General features: G+C 43.9%; 1 protein-coding gene across 1 annotated transcript in view; it reads right to left on the minus strand.

Moving 5' to 3' along the window:
• Positions 1-4375: 4375 nt before the first annotated feature.
• LOC138967643 (uncharacterized) overlaps positions 4376-21980 on the minus strand; it is a 40987-nt gene continuing 23382 nt past the window's right edge. Inside the window, exons 10-17 of the mRNA XM_070340249.1 lie at positions 21621-21769; positions 20238-20391; positions 19678-19830; positions 17516-17665; positions 12594-12681; positions 10899-10971; positions 8443-8535; positions 4376-8016 (exon numbers count right to left, since the gene is read on the minus strand). Of these exons, the coding sequence (XP_070196350.1) occupies positions 5995-8016; positions 8443-8535; positions 10899-10971; positions 12594-12681; positions 17516-17665; positions 19678-19830; positions 20238-20391; positions 21621-21769 (2882 nt within the window). The 3' untranslated portion in view covers positions 4376-5994. The remainder of the gene's footprint in view (positions 8017-8442; positions 8536-10898; positions 10972-12593; positions 12682-17515; positions 17666-19677; positions 19831-20237; positions 20392-21620; positions 21770-21980) is intronic.

The raw sequence follows: 21980 nt of genomic DNA on the forward strand, positions 1-21980 counted from the left end.
CTGTGTGTCACGTCAGTCTCACTCTGTGTGTCAGTCTGACTGTGTGTCACGTGAGTCTCACTCTGTGTGTCAGCCTGACTGTGTGTCACGTCAGTCTCACTCTGTGTGTCACGTCTGACTATGTGTCACGTAGGCCTCACTCTGTGTGTCAGTCTGACTGTGCGTCCCGTAGGCCTCACTTTGTGTGTCAGTCTGACTGTGTGTCACGTGAGTCTCACTCTGTGTGTCAGTCTGACTGTGCGTCACGTAGGCCTCACTCTGTGTGTTAGTCTGACTGTGTGTCACGTGAGTCTCACTTTGTGTGTCAGTCTGACTGTGCGTCACGTAGGCCTCACTCTGTGTGTCAGTCTGTGTGTCACGTCAGTCTCACTCTGTGTGTCAGTCTGTGTGTCACGTGAGTCTCACTCTGTGTGTCAGTCTGACTGTGTGTCACGTCAGTCTCACTCTGTTTGTCAGTCTGACTGTGTGTCACGTGAGTCTCACTCTGTGTGTCAGTCTGACTGTGTGTCACGTCAGTCTCACTCTGTGTGTCAGTCTGACTATGTGTCACGTAGGCCTCACTCTGTGTGTCAGTCTGACTGTGTGTCACGTGAGTCTCACTCTGTGTGTCAGTCTGACTATGTGTCACGTCAGTCTCACTTTGTGTGTCAGTCTGACTGTGTGTCACGTAGGCCTCACTCTGTGTGTCAGTCTGACTGTGTGTCACGTCAGTCTTACTTTGTGTGTCCGTCTGACTGTGTGTCACGTCAGTCTCACTCTGTGTGTCAGTCTGACTATGTGTCACGTCAGTCTCACTCTGTGTGTCAGTCTGACTGTGTGTCATGTGAGTCTCACTCTGTGTGTCAGTCTGACTGTGTGTCACGTCAGTCTCACTCTGTGTGTCAGTCTGACTGTGTGTCACGTCAGTCTCACTCTGTGTGTCAGTCTGACTATGTGTCACGTCAGTCTCACTCTGTGTGTCAGTCTGACTGTGTGTCACGTCAGTCTCACTCTGTGTGTCAGTCTGAATGTGTGTCACGTGAGTCTCACTCTGTGTGTCAGTCTGACTGTGTGTCACGTAGGCCTCACTCTGTGTGTCAGTCTGACTATGTGTCACGTCAGTCTTACTCTGTGTGTCAGTCTGACTGTGTGTCACGTCAGTCTCACTCTGTGTGTCAGTCTGACTATGTGTCACGTCAGTCTCACTCTGTGTGTCAGTCTGACTATGTGTCACGTCAGTCTCACTCTGTGTGTCAGTCTGACTGTGTGTCACGTCAGTCTCACTCTGTGTGTCAGTCTGACTATGTGTCACGTCAGTCTCACTCTGTGTGTCAGTCTGACTGTGTGTCACGTCAGTCTCACTCTGTGTGTCAGTCTGACTATGTGTCACGTCAGTCTCACTCTGTGTGTCAGTCTGACTGTGTGTCACGTCAGTCTCACTCTGTGTGTCAGTCTGACTATGTGTCACGTCAGTCTCACTCTGTGTGTCAGTCTGACTGTGTGTCACGTAGGCCTCACTCGGTGTATCTCTCTGACTGTGTGTTTGTCGGCCGTGTGTCGGTCTCAGTCTGTCTGTCTGTCACGTCAGTCTCACTCTATGTGTCAGTCTGTCTGTCTGTCACGTCAGTCTCACTCTGTGTGTCAGTCTGTCTGTCTGTCACGTCAGTCTCACTCTGTGTATCTGTCTGACTGTGTGTCCGTGCCTGCTTCCTGTTTAGAGTGTTCAACAAAGATTCACACTCACACAAAAGTAAACAGAACGACGGTTTCAAAAAGCGTTTTTATTGAGAAAATATTCGATATGAGTCTTGCTCAAGAAAATGTGAGCACATTGTTTGAGATCTTAGTCGCAAGCCACGCCGTATCAACGTCAAAACAAAACAAGAATAATAAAAAGACGACACATAACATCAAAAGCCTGCACAATCAAAACTACATCGAAATCAAAGTTTTACGCTGCGTAATTCAAAACTCAAAACAATTCCTGATTGATGCAGACTGGTTTGGATTGTGAGAAAGATTGGGTATGAAAAGTGAAATGTATAACTCAGATCCGAGGCTTCGCTAAGGACAACAACAAACTGTGAAAAACTACATAATTATGTGATAGAAGCTTGAAATGAGGTGTGACATAATTGTTATTTGCTTCGTCTACATGATTGAAAGTAGCATTAACGGGTTACATTGTCGCAATATATCCAAGTACAAAAATATATATCCTTCCAAACCATGTGTTTAGAATCTGCTAAAAGCTAATTCTACCATTGCAATGTAAACACAAAATCGTTTTCCACTGTACAAGCATAAGAATTAAATAGTACCGTAGTTTTTGGCTCACGTAAGTGTAGCCTATGCGATGATAAACTTTGTCTGTCTGTGCGTGCGTATGTATGTATGTATGTGTGTATGTCTGTGGTAGAAACTTTAACATTTCCGAGTCTATGGATTACGTCAGTCTCGGTCAAAAGTGTTCGACGTGTGTGATAGAAACTATTTGAAGACGTCACATTATGACGTAAGAGGGTTAGACGTCACGCAAAGGAATTACTGAAAGTCTCGGTCATTGTTATTGTGAGCGGGCCGAGACTTCTTGGCAGATCCAGGGTCTCGCTTTCTTGCATAGTTTCACCTATGCTTACTGTGTGTGTGTGTGTGTGTGTGTGTGTGTGTGTGTGTGTGTGTGTGTGTGTGTGTGTGTGTGTGTGTGTGTGTGTGTGTGTGTGTGTATGTGTGACGGAGTGATTGAGTTTGTGTTACTGTTTGTCGATTTCTTACGTGAGCCTTGAAGGCTTCGCCTCTTGTTTTTGTTTTGTTTTTTATACAAAAAGTACGACCCCTGCCTGTCAACTAACGATGGCAGTCTCATGCGTTACCCAGAAGAAGAACATTTTTCCAAACTCATGTCTCTTCAGTATTATATGTATTAAAACCGTGTACATCAGTCACATTATCAGAATACGAACCAGAGCCAGACGAATCAACTAGGGGATATAAATTTATCTTCAACACCCTGTCAACAACACGGGCCATCGTAAGGCAGGGGAGAGAGAACCAGTCAATGTAGGGGAGAGAGAACCAGTCAAGGTAGGGGAGAGAGAACCAGTCAAGGTGGGAGAGAGAACCAGTCAAGGTAAGGGAGAGAGAACCAGTCAAGGTAGGGGAGAGAGAACCAGTCAAGGTAGGGGAGAGAGAACCAGTCAAGGCAGGGGAGAGAGAACCAGTCAAGGTAGGGGAGAGAGAATCAGTCAAGGTAGGGGAGAGAGAACCAGTCACGGTAGGGGAGAGAGAACCAGTCAAGGTAGGGGAGAGAGAACCAGTCAAGGTAGGGGAGAGAGAACCAGGTAGGGGAGAGAGAACCAGTCAAGGCAGGGGAGAGAGAACCAGTCAAGGTAGGGGAGAGAGAACCAGTTAAGGTAGGGGAGAGAGAACCAGTCAAGGCAGGGGAGAGAGAACCAGGTAGGGGAGAGAGAACCAGTCAAGGTAGAGGAGAGAGAACCAGTCAAGGCAGGGGAGAGAGAACCAGTCAAGGTAGGGGAGAGAGAACCAGGTAGGGGAGAGAGAACCAGTCAAGGTAGGGGAGAGAGAACCAGTCAAGGTAGGGGAGAGAGAACCAGTCAAGGCAGGGGAGAGAGAACCAGTCAAGGTAGGGGAGAGAGAATCAGTCAAGGTAGGGGAGAGAGAACCAGTCAAGGTAGGGGAGAGAGAACCAGTCAAGGTAGGGGAGAGAGAACCAGTCAAGGTAGGGGAGAGAGAACCAGTCAAGGCAGGGGAGAGAGAACCAGTCAAGGCAGGGGAGAGAGAACCAGTCAAGGTAGGGGAGAGAGAACCAGTCAAGGTAGAGGAGAGAGAACCAGTCAAGGTAGGGGAGAGAGAACCAGTCAAGGTAGGGGAGAGAGAACCAGTCAAGGTAGGGGAGAGAGAACCAGTCAAGGCAGGGGAGAGAGAACCAGTCAAGGTAGGGGAGAGAGAACCAGTCAAGGTAGGGGAGAGAGAACCAGTCAAGGTAGGGGAGAGAGAACCAGTCAAGGTAGGGGAGAGAGAACCAGTCAAGGCAGGGGAGAGAGAACCAGGTAGGGGAGAGAGAACCAGTCAAGGTAGGGGAGAGAGAACCAGTCAAGGTAGGGGAGAGAGAACCAGTCAAGGCAGGGGAGAGAGAACCAGTCAAGGTAGGGGAGAGAGAACCAGGTAGGGGAGAGAGAACCAGTCAAGGTAGGGGAGAGAGAACCAGTCAAGGCAGGGGAGAGAGAACCAGTCAAGGTAGGGGAGAGAGAACCAGTCAAGGTAGGGGAGAGAGAACCAGTCAAGGTAGGGGAGAGAGAACCAATCAAGGCAGGGAAGAGAGAACCAGGTAGGGGAGAGAGAACCAGTCAAGGTAGGGGAGAGAGAACCAGTCAAGGTAGGGGAGAGAGAACCAGTCAAGGCAGGGGAGAGAGAACCAGTCAAGGTAGGGGAGAGAGAACCAGGTAGGGGAGAGAGAACCAGTCAAGGTAGGGGAGAGAGAACCAGTCAAGGCAGGGGAGAGAACCAGTCAAGGCGACGCAAAACACGGTCCGCTAGCTACATGTTCATGATTGGGAAAACGGACGTTGTTGAGCAAAAAGAAGACAATGACACTTTATGACGAAGACGTCGTTTGCTAAATGCAGACCTTCCCAGCTCTAGATAGCAGGCTACTACTGCACATTCTGTGACTACACTCTGTGACAACTCTCGGTGTCATGGAACCCCGGTATCGTATAGAACACATCCTTACAGAAGGCTACGCGTGCTGAAAATGATCTCCTCTCAGAATGACTACTTTTGAAGATCACTTAATTAGCATTCCTGAGAAAAAAAACACACAATTAAAACAAAAGGAAATATGTTAATATTTTAAACATCTATGAACAAATGTCCCGTGTGGAATCAACTGTTATTAAACAAATGATCAAACGTAACCACAATGGCGTCAGTCAGAGATTCACTGCGCTACGTTATCAGTATTGTCATTCAATCAAGGTGGCGTTTTAATGAAACAGATCCTGTGATTGGTCAGAATGCCCCAACTCATTAAAAATTACCGGTCATTAATTGTCGATAACCACTCGCTAAAAAAGCCATTAACCACCTGCTGGCGAGGCGCATTGATACAACCTCAACTAGTCTCGGTTAGCTTTGAGGGTCATTTTACAAGTAGGAAATATGAAGGCCAACGAAATACCGAGACCATAAGGTATGCGAAGTGATGACGTCAAATACGTGACGTAAGTTGATGCATGAATTCTTCCGGACTACGTCAGTCAATACACCGATTAACAGTTCCGCGGCCATTTTAGATTCGCACATGCGCACATCTTTTTCTACGAGCACTTTTGCTTCTTCTTCCTCTTCCGGTTTCCTGTTTTTGAGAAAATGCGCATCCGCAGATTGTTTTTTCGAAAGTTTTTTCTTCTTCCTGTTCCGGTTGATTTGAGAAAGCGTAGATTCAGTCGGCAGAAAGTGCAATTTTGTAGTCTTCCAGCCCTGAAGTTGCTTTTGAGTGTTCGAAGAAAGGTTCTAAGGATTACATCGGGCACATAAACACGCGATTTTCCATTTTTTTCCCACTTCGATTTGAACGCGTGCGCAGATCGTTTTTTGCGAGTATGTTTGTACTTCTTCCTCTTCCGCTTTCCTTCTTCGTTCCATGTAAATTCCGAAACAGCAGTACAGCACCGACAACACGTGTATATTCATGGAACACAGATCTCGATGTCGTAGCATCCTGGTCACTTGCACTGACAACACGTGTATATTCATGGAACATCGATCTCGATGTCGTAGCATCTGGTCACTTGCACTGACAACACGATTATATCTATGGAACACAGATGTCGATGTCGTAGCATCCTGGTCACTTGCACTGACAACACGTGTATATTCATGGAACACAGATGTCGATGTCGTAACACCCTTGTCACTTGCACAGCACTTCGAGGAGCGAGGACGAGGTCGGCGCATTCTCCTGAGGACAAGTCCTTCCAGCTGCTCCCGTTCTCAAGCACTGGTCTCTGACGGCGCGGCGAACACGTCGTTCCTCTCAACGTACCCGGATGATGCTTGCCGCATGGGGGACGACATAACCAGTGCGCCACCGAGTGACCCCCTCTCCTTCCCTGCATTCTCTCCCTTGATCCTCTCGCCGTGTCTCTGTTTGGCAACACCCTTCTTGGGGGCTGCCCTTGCAGGCTCTCCTGGGGTCATGTTGAACGTTTCATCGTCGTTGTCATTGTGCGGTGTCTCCTGCACACTCGTGAAGCCAGGAGACGATCGCCATTGCGGAGAACGTTGGGCAGAGTTGGGAGAGGAGTAGCCAGAGTCCAGTCTCTCAAAGCCACCCCTCCCTCCTCCCCCCTCTCTCCCGCCTGCATCGCTCTCATCAGCCGTTACCATGGCAGCGCTGCTGTCAAGAATCAAGGTCATCTTCTCAACTTTATCCAAGGGTACATAACCAGCGCCGTTTGAACTCTGGCTTGGCGTTGAATCGGATAAAGAGGACCCCGACTCTTCAGATCGCGCTGCGTCCTTCTCTGTGTGCTGGCTTCTCCCTTCACTGTCATCTTCGTCCTTCTCTGTGTGCTGGCTTCTCCCTTCACTGTCATCTTCGTCCTTCTCTGTGTGTTGGCTTCCCCCTTCACTGTCATCTTCGTCCTGCACGGGCAGGGAGACATCTGGGATTGTTGCATGGCGGAGAACATAGCCACCGGGCATAGCAGACAGTAGGGGGATGTCTGTCGCTGGCTCCTGGTCAAGGTGACCTTGAGGAGCAGGGTCAATGACACGACCTTGAGGTGCAGGGTCAATGTCACGATCAATCTGGGGGTCAAGAACAGCTCCTTCCCCCTGTTCTACAGGTTGTTGAGGTGGACGTGGTGGAGAATCAGCCGCTGACGGAGTGGACAGCACAGAGGGGAGATGACGTGTTGTTGGTGAGAGGTCCTGTTGTATCGGGTTCTCTGGCTCAGGGTTTACATTCGCTGGGTTACAGGGTTCGTCAAGACGCCCGCCAGGGGCAGAGGAAGGCAGATATGTGTGGTGGGAGGGTGACGGATCCTCCATGCTTCCTGGTGCCGCTTCGCCCTGAAGATTATCTGAAGCATCTTGCTGGTTGACATGACGCGTCGGGCCAGACTGGGCGTGTACATGCGTGACGTCATGGGTGACGTAGCCAGGACTCACCGTCGCTGGACTCGCCTCGAGCCGCTCGTCAGAAGGCTCCCCCTCTTGCGTGCCTTGCCTGCGTGATTTCTCAGTTACGCCGGAGGATGAGATCTGCGAATAGCTGCCAAGTCCCTGCTGCTCGGGAACAGACACAGTTACCTCCCTGTCTACGGAGTTCGTGGCGCCTTCCAGGGTGAAATCCTGGGTTGGGTTGGTGACAGTTTCTGCAGGGGCTGCCCAGCCGTTGTCCTCTTTCTTTGGGTCAAGCTTGGCCTCAGAGTCAACTCCATTGCCAGAATTGACAGCAGTCGGCGTTGTGCCAGGGTCCGACAGCGCGACATGAACAACACCAACAACGGGCTCAAATGGCGCCGGACATTTCCCTTTGGAGAAGTTGATGACAACTTCTGCTGGTTCACCGGAGAGCTGTTCGCCATCTTGCCGGGGACAGTCCTCAGTGCTGAAGCGAACATAGCTGTTGCTGCCTGTGTCTGAGAGGGAAGGGAAATCTTTCAAAGTCCCCTTGCCGACTGTGTCAAGACCTTCATCGCTCTCGCCTCCGCCGAAACACGCCGGTACCGGGATGTGTGCAGATTTACACTCTGCCACGGCAGCGGCTGGCTCCTCGCCTGAAGACACAATGCAACCAGAGTCGTCTCCCTGGATATAACCATCCGCCATGGTGACGTAAGCAGTGCAGCCGACGTTGCCATCAGGGCTGGCGGACTGAGTGTGGTCAGTGATGGTGAGATCTGTTGGTCCGGTTGATGGGACACTGTCCGCCCCTTGCAGCACCACCTGGCGAGGGGTGGCGGGAGAGTTGTCGATGTAGCCACTGTCCTTACTGTCCTGGTGTTTCTGTGGACACAGAATGGACATTGGTCAGTCTCGTTTTGACTTCAGTATAGTGTATACAATGTAGTGTGCGTGAGCGTGTGCGTGCGTGCTAGTGAACACGTGCGCCCACTTGGTGCACGCGTACTCACGCCAGCAATCCTAAAAAAAACTCACTCACAACAAAATGAACAAGGTCAATTTGACTTGAAACAAGCAGACACACAATGACGTCAAACAGAATGCTTGGCAGTGTTGCTGTGTGCCGTGCTACTCTGCTATGTCATACACTATGAACCATAGTAATGCTGTGACCAGTATTTATATATTTACCACACACACACACACACACACACACACACACACACACACACACACACACACACACACACTTTACAGGAGGCTTTGCGCACAAAGACACGCCCAGTCTGTCCAACAATAAAAACTCACATGGGTTACCGCAGCAGAAGTGCCTACAGGTACGAATCCTTGGTTTGAAACTCCGGTTAGAAAACTGCTTCCTGGCTGGCCAGCGTGGTGGAACTGTGGAGAAAAATCGTTAACATATGTCACCTTCACACTCTCATCTCGTGTCTGTTCGTTTGCTTGTTTGTGTGTGTTCCTCATCTCGTGTCTGTTTGTTTGCTTGTTTGTGTGTGTTCCTCATCTCGTGTCTGTTTGTTTGCTTGTTTGTGTGTGTTCCTCATCTCGTGTCTGTCTGTTTGCTTGTTTGTGTGTGTTCCTCATCTCGTGTCTGTCTGTTTGCTTGTTTGTGTGTGTTCCTCATCTCGTGTCTGTCTGTTTGCTTGTTTGTGTGTGTTCCCCATCTCGTGTCTGTCTGTTTGCTTGTTTGTGTGTGTTCCCCATCTCGTGTCTGTTTGTTTGCTTGTTTGTGTGTGTTCCCCATCTCGTGTCTGTTTGTTTGCTTGTTTGTGTGTGTTCCCCATCTCGTGTCTGTTTGTTTGCTTGTTTGTGTGTGTTCCCCATCTCGTGTCTGTTTGTTTGCTTGTTTGTGTGTGTTCCTGAGAATGATTATGTAGAGGTCACATGCCGAGTCTCAGTGAATATGAAAAGTAACGGTCGAAGTTAGCGGATCATGAAAAATGCGAGCTTCAGCGATTGAGTGTCCGAAGAAAGAGTGTAAAGGTTCTTAGGATTACATCGAGCACACAAACACGCGATTTTCCTTTTTTATATTTAGTCAAGTTTTGACTAAATATTTTAACATCGAGGGGGAATCGAAACGAGGGTCGTGGTGTATGTGCGTGTGTGTGTGTGTGTCTGTGTCTGTGTGTCTGTGTGTCTGTGTAGAGCGATTCAGACTAAACTACTGGACCGATCTTTATGAAATTTGACATGAGAGTTCCTGGGTATGAAATCCCCGAACGTTTTTTTCATTTTTTTGATAAATGTCTTTGATGACGTCATATCCGGCTTTTCGTGAAAGTTGAGGCGGCACTGTCACGCCCTCATTTTTCAACCAAATTGGTTGACATTTTGGTCAAGTAATCTTCGACGAAGCCCGGACATCGGTATTGCATTTCAGCTTGGTGGCTTAAAAATTAATTAATGACTTTGGTCATTAAAAATCTGAAAATTGTAAAAAAAAATAAAAATTTATAAAACGATCCAAATTTACGTTTATATTATTCTCCATCATTTGCTGATTCCAAAAACATATAAATATGTTATATTCGGATTAAAAACAAGCTCTGAAAATTAAATATATAAAAATTATTATCAAAATTAAATTGTCCAAATCAATTTAAAAACACTTTGCTCTTATTCCTTGTCGGTTCCTGATTCCAAAAACATATAGATATGATATGTTTGGATTAAAAACACGCTCAGAAAGTTAAAACGAAGAGAGGTACAGAAAAGCGTGCTATCCTTCTTAGCGCAACTACTACCCCGCTCTTCTTGTCAATTTCACTGCCTTTGCCATGAGCGGTGGACTGACGATGCTACGAGTATACGGTCTTGCTGAAAAATGGCATTGCGTTCAGTTTCATTCTGTGAGTTCGACAGCTACTTGACTAAATATTGTATTTTCGCTTTACGCGACTTGTTTTTCTCTTTGATTTGAACGCATGCGCAGATCTTTTTTTGCATTTTTGCGAGTATTACAGAAACAAACTGGCCAGGTATGCGTGTACTTTATACACATCGAAGAAACCGGAACCATGCGAATATCCAAAGGAACATACTTCGATGATCAGAATAGGGATGTGTGAGACCATCCAATCACAGCCCCCGAATTCCCCCACGTGTCTATCGGACTAGCTATATTTTCAGGTAAACATATTTCTTTCTGGGTTCCTTCTTCATCGTGCTTGTGCAGCATAATCCAGTGTTGTACAGCATAATCCAGTGTTGTACAGCATAATCCAGTGTTGTACAGCATAATCCAGTGTTGTACAGCATAATCCAGTGTTGTACAGCATAATCCAGTGTTGTACAGCATAATCCAGTGTTGTACAGCATAATCCAGTGTTGTACAGCATAATCCAGTGAAGAATGACATGTGTGTCCGATTAAAAGCACACTGACTACCTTAGCTACACATTAACTGGACGAGGTCGACTTCCCGTAGTGTGCTACACGAAGCTTTAGCACTGAATTTAGGTAGAACAAAATCTTCGCGAAGTCGACATTGGTTAAATCAAGAACCGCCTTTACGCTCAAGAGCCAGACGGCTGTCGTTAAAGACACGGTGGGGTTGAGATGACGATTCTACCCGTGATCTCATATCCCGAGACACGCTATGACGATTCTACCCATGATCTCATATCCCGAGACACGCTATGACGATTCTACCCATGATCTCATATCCCGAGACACGCTATGACGATTCTTCCCATGATCTCATATACCGAGACACGCTATGAAGATTCTACCCGTCTTACCTCCCGAGACAGTGTTGGAGTGGGGATGTCGACAGAACGGCTGAACTTGGACTTGACCGCTCTGAACTTGTCCCTGTCATACAAGCAACACATGACGTCAACACTTATTACGTCATAGTCATCTGACGTTTGGGGAGAAAGACTAATTATGAAATGTGCAAGCCGAAATACATTAGCAAAAGAAAGGAGCAGTTAGCTGCATTTGCCCCTAAAGCAAAAAACAAACAGTAAATAATATCACAATATAGGGGAAGGGCTCCTAATATGGACCGGCTCCTAATATGGACCACCTCCTGTTCTGACAAACTAACGGCGCTAGAGCGCTCAACACAATTTCATTGGCTGTATTCACCCTCTCTGGATAACGTTCAAATGTCAAAACAGTTGCAGAAACACAAACCTCAAAACCGTTAGGCTTTTTCTATTTTTTTTCACTTTTGGCAGGGTTCACTCTAAATTTGCCGCCTAAAACGGATTCGTTTCTGTCCACAGCCAAAGCTTTATCACACAAAAATTGCTACATTTGACAGCTAAGACCGTATTTGTTACATTTTAGCAGTGTTGACCCCGAGTTTCTACTGCAAACACAAAATAATAGCAAAATCTCAAAGTATGTGTGAGTCCCCTAATATGGACCACCTTCAACAAATCGAAGAAAATAAAAGTTAATGCTATTTTCATTAATTCATTCAGAAGCTTGCTGGAAATAACCTATAACTAGCCTTCGAGATTTAAAACAAATATCACAAATATCACAAAAAGTCTTCTTTTCGTGGAAGTTGATAATTTCACTTATTTTCACTCTGTTTTTGATAAGCTTCTTTAGTTTCCTGGTGTGCTTCAAATAATGCTCTCATCAACCCGAAACAGATAAATCTAAAGCATATTTTAATTATGCTGACTTGCACACTAAGTTGTATCATGTTATTTTGAAGTATAGGGGGCTTTATACAGTGATTCGAGAAGGCCGCTTCGGTGGTCCATATTAGGCGCCCAGGCTCCTAATATGGACCATTTGTGGATTTTTCTGTATTTAATTTTTGCTGAATATCTATCAAAGCTATGTAACTCTTATTAGGGTTAACGGTTAACCTAAGAGAGAAGGACTACCAAACACAAAATGAAACTTCTTCGCAAGAAAACAAGCTAGTTATCAGCATGAAACAAAAAGTGGTCCATATTAGGAGCCCTTCCCCTACCAGGTGTTAAAAAACCCAGTGAAAGACAGAAGCACACAAAAAAGAAAATCCTCCAAATCTGTCCAGCCGCTTTTCTTTAATTGAGCACAGGGCAGAAGTGTAATGAATACATGTACAGGGCCGGACCCAGGGGGGGGTTCCAGGGGTTCCGGAACCCCACCCCTGGAAAAAGCATGTACCTTGCTTTGACTTTTACTAGTTTTAGCACCAAAACAATGCTGCTCTTAACACTCAAAACAAGGCCCAGAATGCACCAGATTGCACAGATTTTACCCGTTTTTCAAAAATGTTCCGGGGGAGCATGCCCCCGGACCCCCATAGTTCGCGCGCCTGCTTTGCAGGCGCGCGCTTGTGGCTTCGCCACTTTGCTGATTTGCCCCCCCAAAAAAGGAGGAACCCCCCCCCCCCCCCCCCCCCCCTTACAACTCATTTGGTCCGGCCCTGCATGTAGGCCCTTTGTCGTCATATCACAACATTCGCAGCGGCTAATTCTTACCTGCAGAAACAGAAGACCAGGGATCCCAGGATGAACACAACCACCAACACGGCCATGGCGATGCCAGCAATTTCCTCGTCTTTCAGTCCTGAGGTGGCAGAAAGATGGTATTCACGAACAACCAAAAGCAAAAGAAACTCTCGTCATTAGACTGAACACATCAAGCTACACTATATCCATTAGACTGAACACACCAAGCTACACTATATCCATTAGACTGAACACACCAAGCTACACTATATCCATTAGACTGAACACATCAAGCTACACTATATCCAGTGCGGCGTGTTGTAGACTTGGCCTAAACGTTCGTTTTTACTGGTCCTGATCTTGGCATGACCCACGTAGATAATGCTGATATCAGAACTTTTTCTATAATACTTTCAACCCCATCCTGACAAATCGACAACAAAGAACCCACATTTCTCATCCACTTTTTGTTTCTCTTTATTTACATTTGGTCAAGTTATGACAAATTCAGTAAATGTCTTAACATTCACTGGTAATCGAGATGAGGGTGTGGTGTATGTGTGTGTGTGTGTGTGTGTGTGTGTGTGTGTGTGTGTGTGTGTGTGTGTGTGTGTGTGTGTGTGCGTGCGTGCGTGCGTGCGTGCGTGTGTGTGTGTGTGTGTGTGTGTAGAGCGATGCAGAGAAAACTACAAAACCGATCTTCATGAAACTTCACATAAAAGTTCCTGGGTATGATATCCTCAGACGATTTTTTCTCTTATTTCGATAATGTCTTTGATAACGTCATATCCGGTTTATTGTGAAAGTTGAGGCGGCACTGTCACACCCTCAAGTTTTCGATCAAATTGCTTGAAATTTTAGTTAAAAATATTCGACAAAGTCCGGACTTTGGTATTGCATTTCAGCTTGGATGCTTAAAAAATAATTAATTAGTTAACATTTTAATTAAATTGTTTTTCAAATTGATTCAAAAATAATCATCTCTTATTTTTTAACATATGCTTATTCCAAAAACGTATAGATATGTTATATTTGGATTAAAAACAAGCTCAGAAAATAAAAAATAAGAAAATTCTAAGTGTAAGTTTTAGAACTGATGTTGTTAAACGTGATAGACCCTTTTGGAAGTTTAATAATTCACTGTTGACAGACATGGAATTTGTAAATATAGTGAAGAAGGTTATTGTTGATGTAAAGATACAATATGCTTTACCTGTTTATAATGTGGACAATATTGACTTGATTGACGATGATGATTTACAGCTATTGATTGATGATCAGTTGTTTTTTGAGATGTTATTGATGGAAATAAGAGGTAGATGCATTTCATATTCCTCATATAAAAAAAAGGAAAGTAACAGAAAAGAAAAAGATCTTCTTTCTCAGATATACACTTTGGAAAGTAACCTGACAGAGTATAATATTCAACTTTTAGAGCAAACACGACAGGAGTTAAGTCAAATAAGGCAGAAAAAATTGGATGGTATGATAATTAGATCCCGTGCGAAGTGGATTGGAGAAGGGGAAAAAAATACAAAATATTTTTGTAATTTGGAGAAAAGACAGTTTGTCCAGAAGTCCATGTGTTTTTTGCAGAAAGATGATGGTGAAGTTATTCATGATAATGCTTTAATTGTTAAAGAAGCACAGACTTTTTATGAGGAGTTATACACTTCAAGAGAAGCCGAACTGGTAAATCAAGAGATTGATGAAAACCTGGCTCATCCTGTATTAACAGATGCTGAGAGTAAACAACTGGAAGGTAGACTTACTCAATGTGAGCTACTCAAAGCTGTGAAAAAATTAAACAACGACAAAAGCCCAGGATCAGATGGGTACACTGCGGAATTCTTCAAGTTTTTCTATTCTGACTTAGGAAAGTTTATGTTACGGTCTATAAATTGTGGATTTGAGAAAGGAGAAATGTCAGTGACTCAGAGACAGGGCGTTATAGTATGTATTCCAAAGGAAGGAAAAAATAAAACACTCTTGAAAAATTGGAGACCAATTACTCTGTTAAATACGGTCTATAAGATTGCATCAACGTGCATTGCAGAACGGTTTAAACGTGTTTTGCCAAATTTGATTCATGATGATCAAAAAGGCTTCTTGAAAGGAAATTATATTGGTGAAAACGTCAGATTAATATATGATACCCTGTTCTACTCAAATAAACATAATATACCTGGCCTACTTTTGATGGTCGACTTTGAAAAGGCTTTCGACAGTGTTGCCTGGTCATTTATTGAAAAATCTTTGAGCAAATTTAACTTTGGAAATGACATGAAACGATGGATTTTTACTTTTTATTGCAAAATTAAGTCCTGTGTTTCAGTTAATGGTCGGTATTCAGCATGGTTTAATGTAGGTCGAGGCACCCGGCAAGGGGATCCGCTGTCACCTTATTTATTTTTGATTTGTGCTGAAATATTGTCTCTTATGGTACGCCAGAACAAAAAGATTGGTGGTATGAATATTCTTGGCGAAAATATTTTATTGTCACAATTCGCCGATGATACCAGTCTGTTTCTTGATGGTACAGAGCAATCTTTTTGTGAAAGTATAAAAGTGTTACAACATTTTGCATCACTGTCAGGTCTGAGAATGAACTATGATAAAACAATTGTAGTTTGGTTAGGACCTTTAAAGTTTTGCAAAAGAAGATTTTTGCCTGATATGAATTTTACCTGGAACCCGGATAATTTTAAAGCACTTGGCGTTATTTTTTCGGTGAATGTATCCGAGGTTGTTTTTCTCAACTATAGAAATAAGTTAAAGGAAATTCAAAAACTTCTGAATTCATGGACCAGAAGGAACCTGACACCTTTTGGTAAAATAACAGTCCTAAAAACCTTGGCTATTTCCAAATTGACACATTATATTTGTTTACTAATTTACCTGATCCAGACGAACAGTTTATGATGGAGTTAAATAATATTTTTTTCAAATTTCTTTGGGATGGAAAAAGAGATAAAATTAAAAGAACTACGGTCACCCAACCCTATGAAGATGGAGGATTAAAGATGATTGACGTGAAAAGTTTTCTGTCATCTCTAAAAATTGTTTGGTTAAAAAGAGTTGTTGGTCTTACTGGATTAATATCAAGATTATTGTTTAAAGCATGTCCATCTGTTACAACAATTAATATGAGAGGAGAGGAATTTGCAAATGTTTTGATGCAGAGAATGGAAAACCCATTTTGGACCAATGTTTTTAAACATTATAAGAAACTACATGGAAAATGTGACTCTATAACCTTTAACGATTTTGTATCAGAATGTTTACATTATAATGTTAATATTCGGAGAGATAAAAAGACAGTGTACATTCAAAATTGGATCGACAATGGAATAGCTCAGATTGGTCATATTTTGGGACAAAATGGATACTTATCCTATAATGCGTTTAAAATCAAATATCCAAATGTGCGAGGCGATTTTGTATTGTATCAAGGTGTAATCCAGGCTGTTAAGAAATATCAGAGAAAAATCGGCTTAGAATTTGATAAACATTTTATTATGACAGAGCCCATTGTGTGGAAATGTATTTGTAAAGGTAAGACACAACTTATTTACAAAAAACTGATTGAACATACTACGGTCCCAAAATGTATCGAAAAATGGTCTGAATCTTTAGACTGTTTGTTAGATAAGAAGGCTATTTTTCAACATGTTTTTAAAACAACAAAAGACACTTGTCTGAGATGGTTCCAGTACCGATTATTGTACAGAATTTTGCCCACAGAAAGGTTTCTATTTTTGCGAAAAATTGTGGATACGTCATTGTGTACATTTTGTGGTAGAAATGAAGAAACCCTTTTACATATGTTTTGGGAGTGTGATAAAGTGCAGACTTTTTGGATAGAATTTGTAAATTGGCTAAAGGCGAACTGCACCCATTGCGACAATTTAAAACTGTCTAAAGAACTGGTTCTTCTTGGAGTGGCGAACAATGTAGTCACCGATAAAGCTTTTGATGTGTTATTAATCTGTGCCAAACACCATGTATATATTTCCAAAATGAACAAAAAGACCCCTCATTTTTAGACATTTAGTAGAAACTTCAAGCAAAGATTTATTTGTGAAAAGTATAACGCAGTTGTGAATAATACAGTAGATAAATTCTACAAGGATTGGCGCCTGTATATGCACGTTTTGATGTAACCCTTAGGTTTTTTCGTTCTTAAAACCTTTTGATAATGCGACCACCAAACCACTGAACATCCCCCCTCCCCATTCCATCCTCCCACCCCATGTATGTTGTAATTGTCCAAGTGTGCTTTTCTGTTATATGATTCTGTCCTTTCGGTTAGGTGATGTTCTGTAATGTACACCATATACATGTAAAAAAAATAAAAAAATAAATGTACAAAAAGAGAATAAAAAATTTAAAAACAAAAAGAAAATTCTAATTAAAATTGAAGTATGATTGATCGATTAAAACATGATTACATCTTATTCTCGATCATTTCCTGATTTCAAAAACATATAGATATGTTATGTTTGGATTAAAAACAAGCTCAGTAAGCTGAAAAGAATATTAATACAGAAAAGATTCCTTTCCCTCAACGCGCCACACGCTACCGTGCAACACTAGTACTGGCTTGTCAGTTTCTGTGCGTGAACGCGACAAGAAACTGACACAGCTGTTGGGTATATAACAGTGAACAAAATGCGCTGCGGTCAATTTTACTCTGTGAGTTTGAAGGGTTGACTAAATGTAGTACATGTAATATCGCTTCACGCGACTTGTTTTCTATTGATGTTAGGAAAACCAAAGGGTCATTACTAGGCTCTGCGCTATTTCCAACGAACATTGATAACCTTTGTCTCTGTATCCACATGCACGCACACACACACGCACACGCACACACACACACACACACACACACACACACACACACACACACACACACACACACACACACACACACACACGATAATGAAAAATACCTGAGACGATAGACGATAGCCTTGCACGCACAGGATCAGAAAAGCCAGAGACGCCACTGGAGGTGATGGCACGCATCCTGACCTGGTAGTCGGTGTCCTGTGTCACATTCCTCAGCTCGTACACCCCCTTGCTTGCATCTACCACGTACCCTGCATGGAGAGAAACAAAGCGAGTCTCGTTGTTAACAGACTGAAACACGATCAGCATTACATCATCACCATGACGGACCCTGCATGGAGAGAAACACGATCAGCATTACATCATCACCATGACGGACCCTGCATGGGGAGAAACACGATCAGCATTACATCATCACCATGACGGACCCTGCATGGAGAGAAACACGATCAGCATTACATCATCACCATGACGGACCCTGCATGGAGAGAAACACGATCAGCATTACATCATCACCATGACGGACCCTGCATGGAGAGAAACACGATCAGCATTACATCATCACCATGACGGACCCTGCATGGAGAGAAACACGATCAGCATTACATCATCACCATGACGGACCCTGCATGGAGAGAAACACGATCAGCATTACATCATCACCATGACGGACCCTGCATGGAGAGAAACACGATCAGCATTACATCATTACCATGACGGACCCTGCATGGAGAGAAACAAGATCAGAATTACATCTTCACCATGACGGACCCTGCATGGAGAGAAACACGATCAGCATTACATCACCACCATGACGGACCCTGCATGGAGAGAAACACGATCAGCATTACATCATCACCATGACGGACCCTGCATGGAGAGAGAAACACGAACAGCATTACATCATCACCATGACGGACCCTGCATGGAGAGAAACACAATCAGCATTACATCATCACCATGACGGACCCTGCATGGAGAGAAACACGATCAGCATTACATCATCACCATGACGGACCCTGCATGGAGAGAAACACGATCAGCATTACATCATCACCATGACGGACCCTGCATGGAGAGAAACAAAGCGAGTCTTGTTGTTAACAGACAGAAACACAATCAGCATTACATCACCACCATGACGGACCCTGCATGGAGAGAAACACGATCAGAATTACATCATCACCACGACGGACCCTGCATGGAGAGAAACAAAGCGAGTCTTGTTGTTAACAGACAGAAACACGATCAGCATTACATCATCACAATGACGGACCCTGCATGGAGAGAAACAAAGCGAGTCTTGTCGACAGACAGAAACACGATCAGCATTACATCATCACCATGACGGACTCTGCATGGAGAGAAACAAAGCGAGTCTCTTTGTCGACATACAGAAACACAATCAGCATTACATCACCACCATGACGGACCCTGCATGGAGAGAAACACGATCAGCATTACATCTTCACCATGACGGACCCTGCATGGAGAGAAACAAAGCGAGTCTTGTTGTCGACATACAGAAACACGATCAGTATTACTTCATCACAATGACGGGCCCTGCATGGAGAGAAACAAAGCGAGTCTTGTTGACATACAGAAACACGATCAGCATTACATCATCACCATGACGGACCCTGCATAGAGAGAAACAAAGCGAGTCTTGTTGTCGACATACAGAAACACGATCAGTATTACTTCATCACCATCAGTCCACCACGTGAAAAAAATTTGACAATTGCCAAACAAAAATATCGCAAGAAACCCGTTTTAATTGGTCAACAAGAACCTCTGAACAGAATTTTGTTTTTCTCATTACTTTGCAAAATATATTTTTCTTGTTTGCAATTGAAAAAAAATCAAATATATTTTGATCTGAATCATCTTTGACATAATGTCTTACAATATCATCCATTTTTCAAAGGGACCTAACTCGCCAAAAAAGTGTCTCTAATCACTACTATAGTACTAGAGATTAAAACAAATCGTTTGGACTAATGACATCACTCTCTGGGAATACATTAACTGTGCAGGAAATACTGTTGGTAAAGTTTACACATTGAAAGTAGAGCGCTCCATTCTGGTAGCCCACACAGCCTGCGATCCTCGCTTCACTTTGCTGATTCCTCTTTCAACAAACAAACGCGCAGACATTTTCTAGAAATCGATTCCCTCTAATTCCCCGTGCAGAAAAACTTCAAAGTCATTTTCTATTTTATCACCAAGACGCACAGCGTGCTAAACATTGTCAGTCACTTACTGATAGTCTCAGATCCACCAGGTACGACGAGTTCTATTTCGTAGTTGTAGATGATGATTCGTTTTGTGGAGTCGCAGGCGTTCTCTCCCTTCCACATGACCAAAATGGAGTCAGTTTGCCCCGAGGCTCTCACGTCAGATGGTATGGGTGACACTGAATCGTAAACAAACCCACAATGGTTTATTTGTTTCTAGTGGAAAATAACTAGGCCTATCTGAAGTAAAACAGGGGATGGAAACAATTCCGAAGTTATCTAAGTAAGGAAAAGTGGGTACACGGAATACAATATATTACACTTTCACAGGAAACATTGACTTCACATAATGGTGGAAAAGGAAAAACGTGGTAGCATAGCCCTTGCAGTAAATATTCAGAACTTAATTGTTGACTTAAAAGTGTGCACGACAAACACGCTCGCTGTTGATCTCGTGAATAAGATTATTCCTACATTTTACATGCATGCATATAAACACTAAATTCAACCAGGCACGTCAGCGCTCTGCGTTTTCTGTTGTATTGAATCACATGACATCAAACAGTATTTTCATTTTTCTTCACACCTTTGGTGGGATCATAGATGCATTCTGTGAACTTGATTCCGGTGGTTGCGTCATCTTGCAATATGGCCGCGACCCCAAACTTCATGTTTGCGTCAGCTGACGGCAGGGGGTAACTGCCATTGGCTGCAGTGATGTTGACGTGGAGAATCGCACTCTGGAAACATCAACACTGCTGGTCAGTGACAGGTGATGGGCAACTGAAGCTACCAAATAAAGGGTACAGTTATTTAAAGGTTTCTGTGCTGTAATGAGCGCGCTCGCGCGCGTGTGCGTGTGTGTGTGTGTGACAGTAACTGCCATGGCACCAAACATTTGACCAGACAATAATAAAGCGCCAACGCTACTATATAATATTGTTGAAAATCCTTTAAGGCACAGTAAGCCTCCCGTAAATCACCACAGATACTGTCAGGCTTTTACAGACAGTACAAACACCCTTTCGTTTAAACACTCACCGCTTGAGAACATCCTAGGTGCCCTACGTAAAGAGCGAGCAATTTTCAAAGAATTTATTTTCGTGGACCCTCTGATCAGCAAATCAGGCGCCTCGTTTTGGCGCTAGAACTAACTTTTAAAATCTAGATAATAAATTGACAGCTTGTTACACAAACATTCTTAAATCATTAAAGAATTATTTTTCATCAAGACAAGATCAGTACAATTCGAAGTTTTGAAAGTTGAAAAAAGAGAAGCCCAGAAACGTGTCACGCAAACCGTCTTTCTCGTAGCAGACGACGGTTCTGCCTAGCGCCCGTTCCTCTGAACAGTCAACTGTCATCGCTCTAGTTCGTGTGAATCGCAGCCGTTTGTTGCGTTTAGATTCAGAGGTACACAATAACGTGCTATTGCAGATGAGCTTACAGCGAGTCCCATTGAAATCACAAACTGACGACTACATTGTGAAAAAAGGAAACTGGATCACACGGGATCACGGGTTCGCGATGGCTCAGGGGTAAGATAAACTACGCAAAAATAAATTATTTGAAAATTGCTCTCTCTTTACGGAGGGCACCTAGGATGTTCAAAAGCGGTGAGTGTGTAAACGAAAGGGTGTTTGTACTGTGTGTAAAAGCCTGACAGTACCTGTGATGGTTTACGGGAGACTTACTGTGGCTTTAAGCAGAGCATAACAGATCTACCAGGGCTGGATCTAAGGGGGTTTCCGGGGTTCTGGGAGTCCCCCCCCCCCCCCCCTTAACAGGCACATGCGCCTTTTTTCTCCAGAAGATACCCAAAATATCCTTTTCAGATGTTAAATTTAAACATGTCCCGGCCTCCAGATCAACCCCCCCCCCCCCCCCCCCCATTGCATACTCCTGTGCCCTTGCCTTTATGGAAGCCCCTCCCTCTCATACACTAGGTCCAAACCTTTCTGTGGCTTACCTGACACATGGCATTATCACTGGCTTTGTTACAGTAGTAGACGAGGAGCGACATGTTATGTGTGTCAGCGACTGGCTCCCACTCCGCTGTGATCGCGCCATTGTTCAGCCTCAACTTCAGCTTCAGTTTGTCTACGATGCTGTCAGGCTCTGTAAGTTCATTGAAACACTTCTTGTTAACTCTTAATGAAAGCAGGTAAGACAATGTCGCCTGCAGCTAGCTTTACATGGACACATTAGTGCTTCATTCATATCTCAGCACAATACTCGATGAGTACGAATCCAGATTTTGTTTTAACCTTTTTCTTTTTTTGGCATTAAATGTAAACAGTGATTCTACGAACGCTGTTTATTGCCAGAG

Source organism: Littorina saxatilis, linkage group LG5, assembly GCF_037325665.1.
Source record: "Littorina saxatilis isolate snail1 linkage group LG5, US_GU_Lsax_2.0, whole genome shotgun sequence".
Classification (NCBI taxonomy): Eukaryota; Metazoa; Mollusca; class Gastropoda; order Littorinimorpha; family Littorinidae; genus Littorina; species Littorina saxatilis.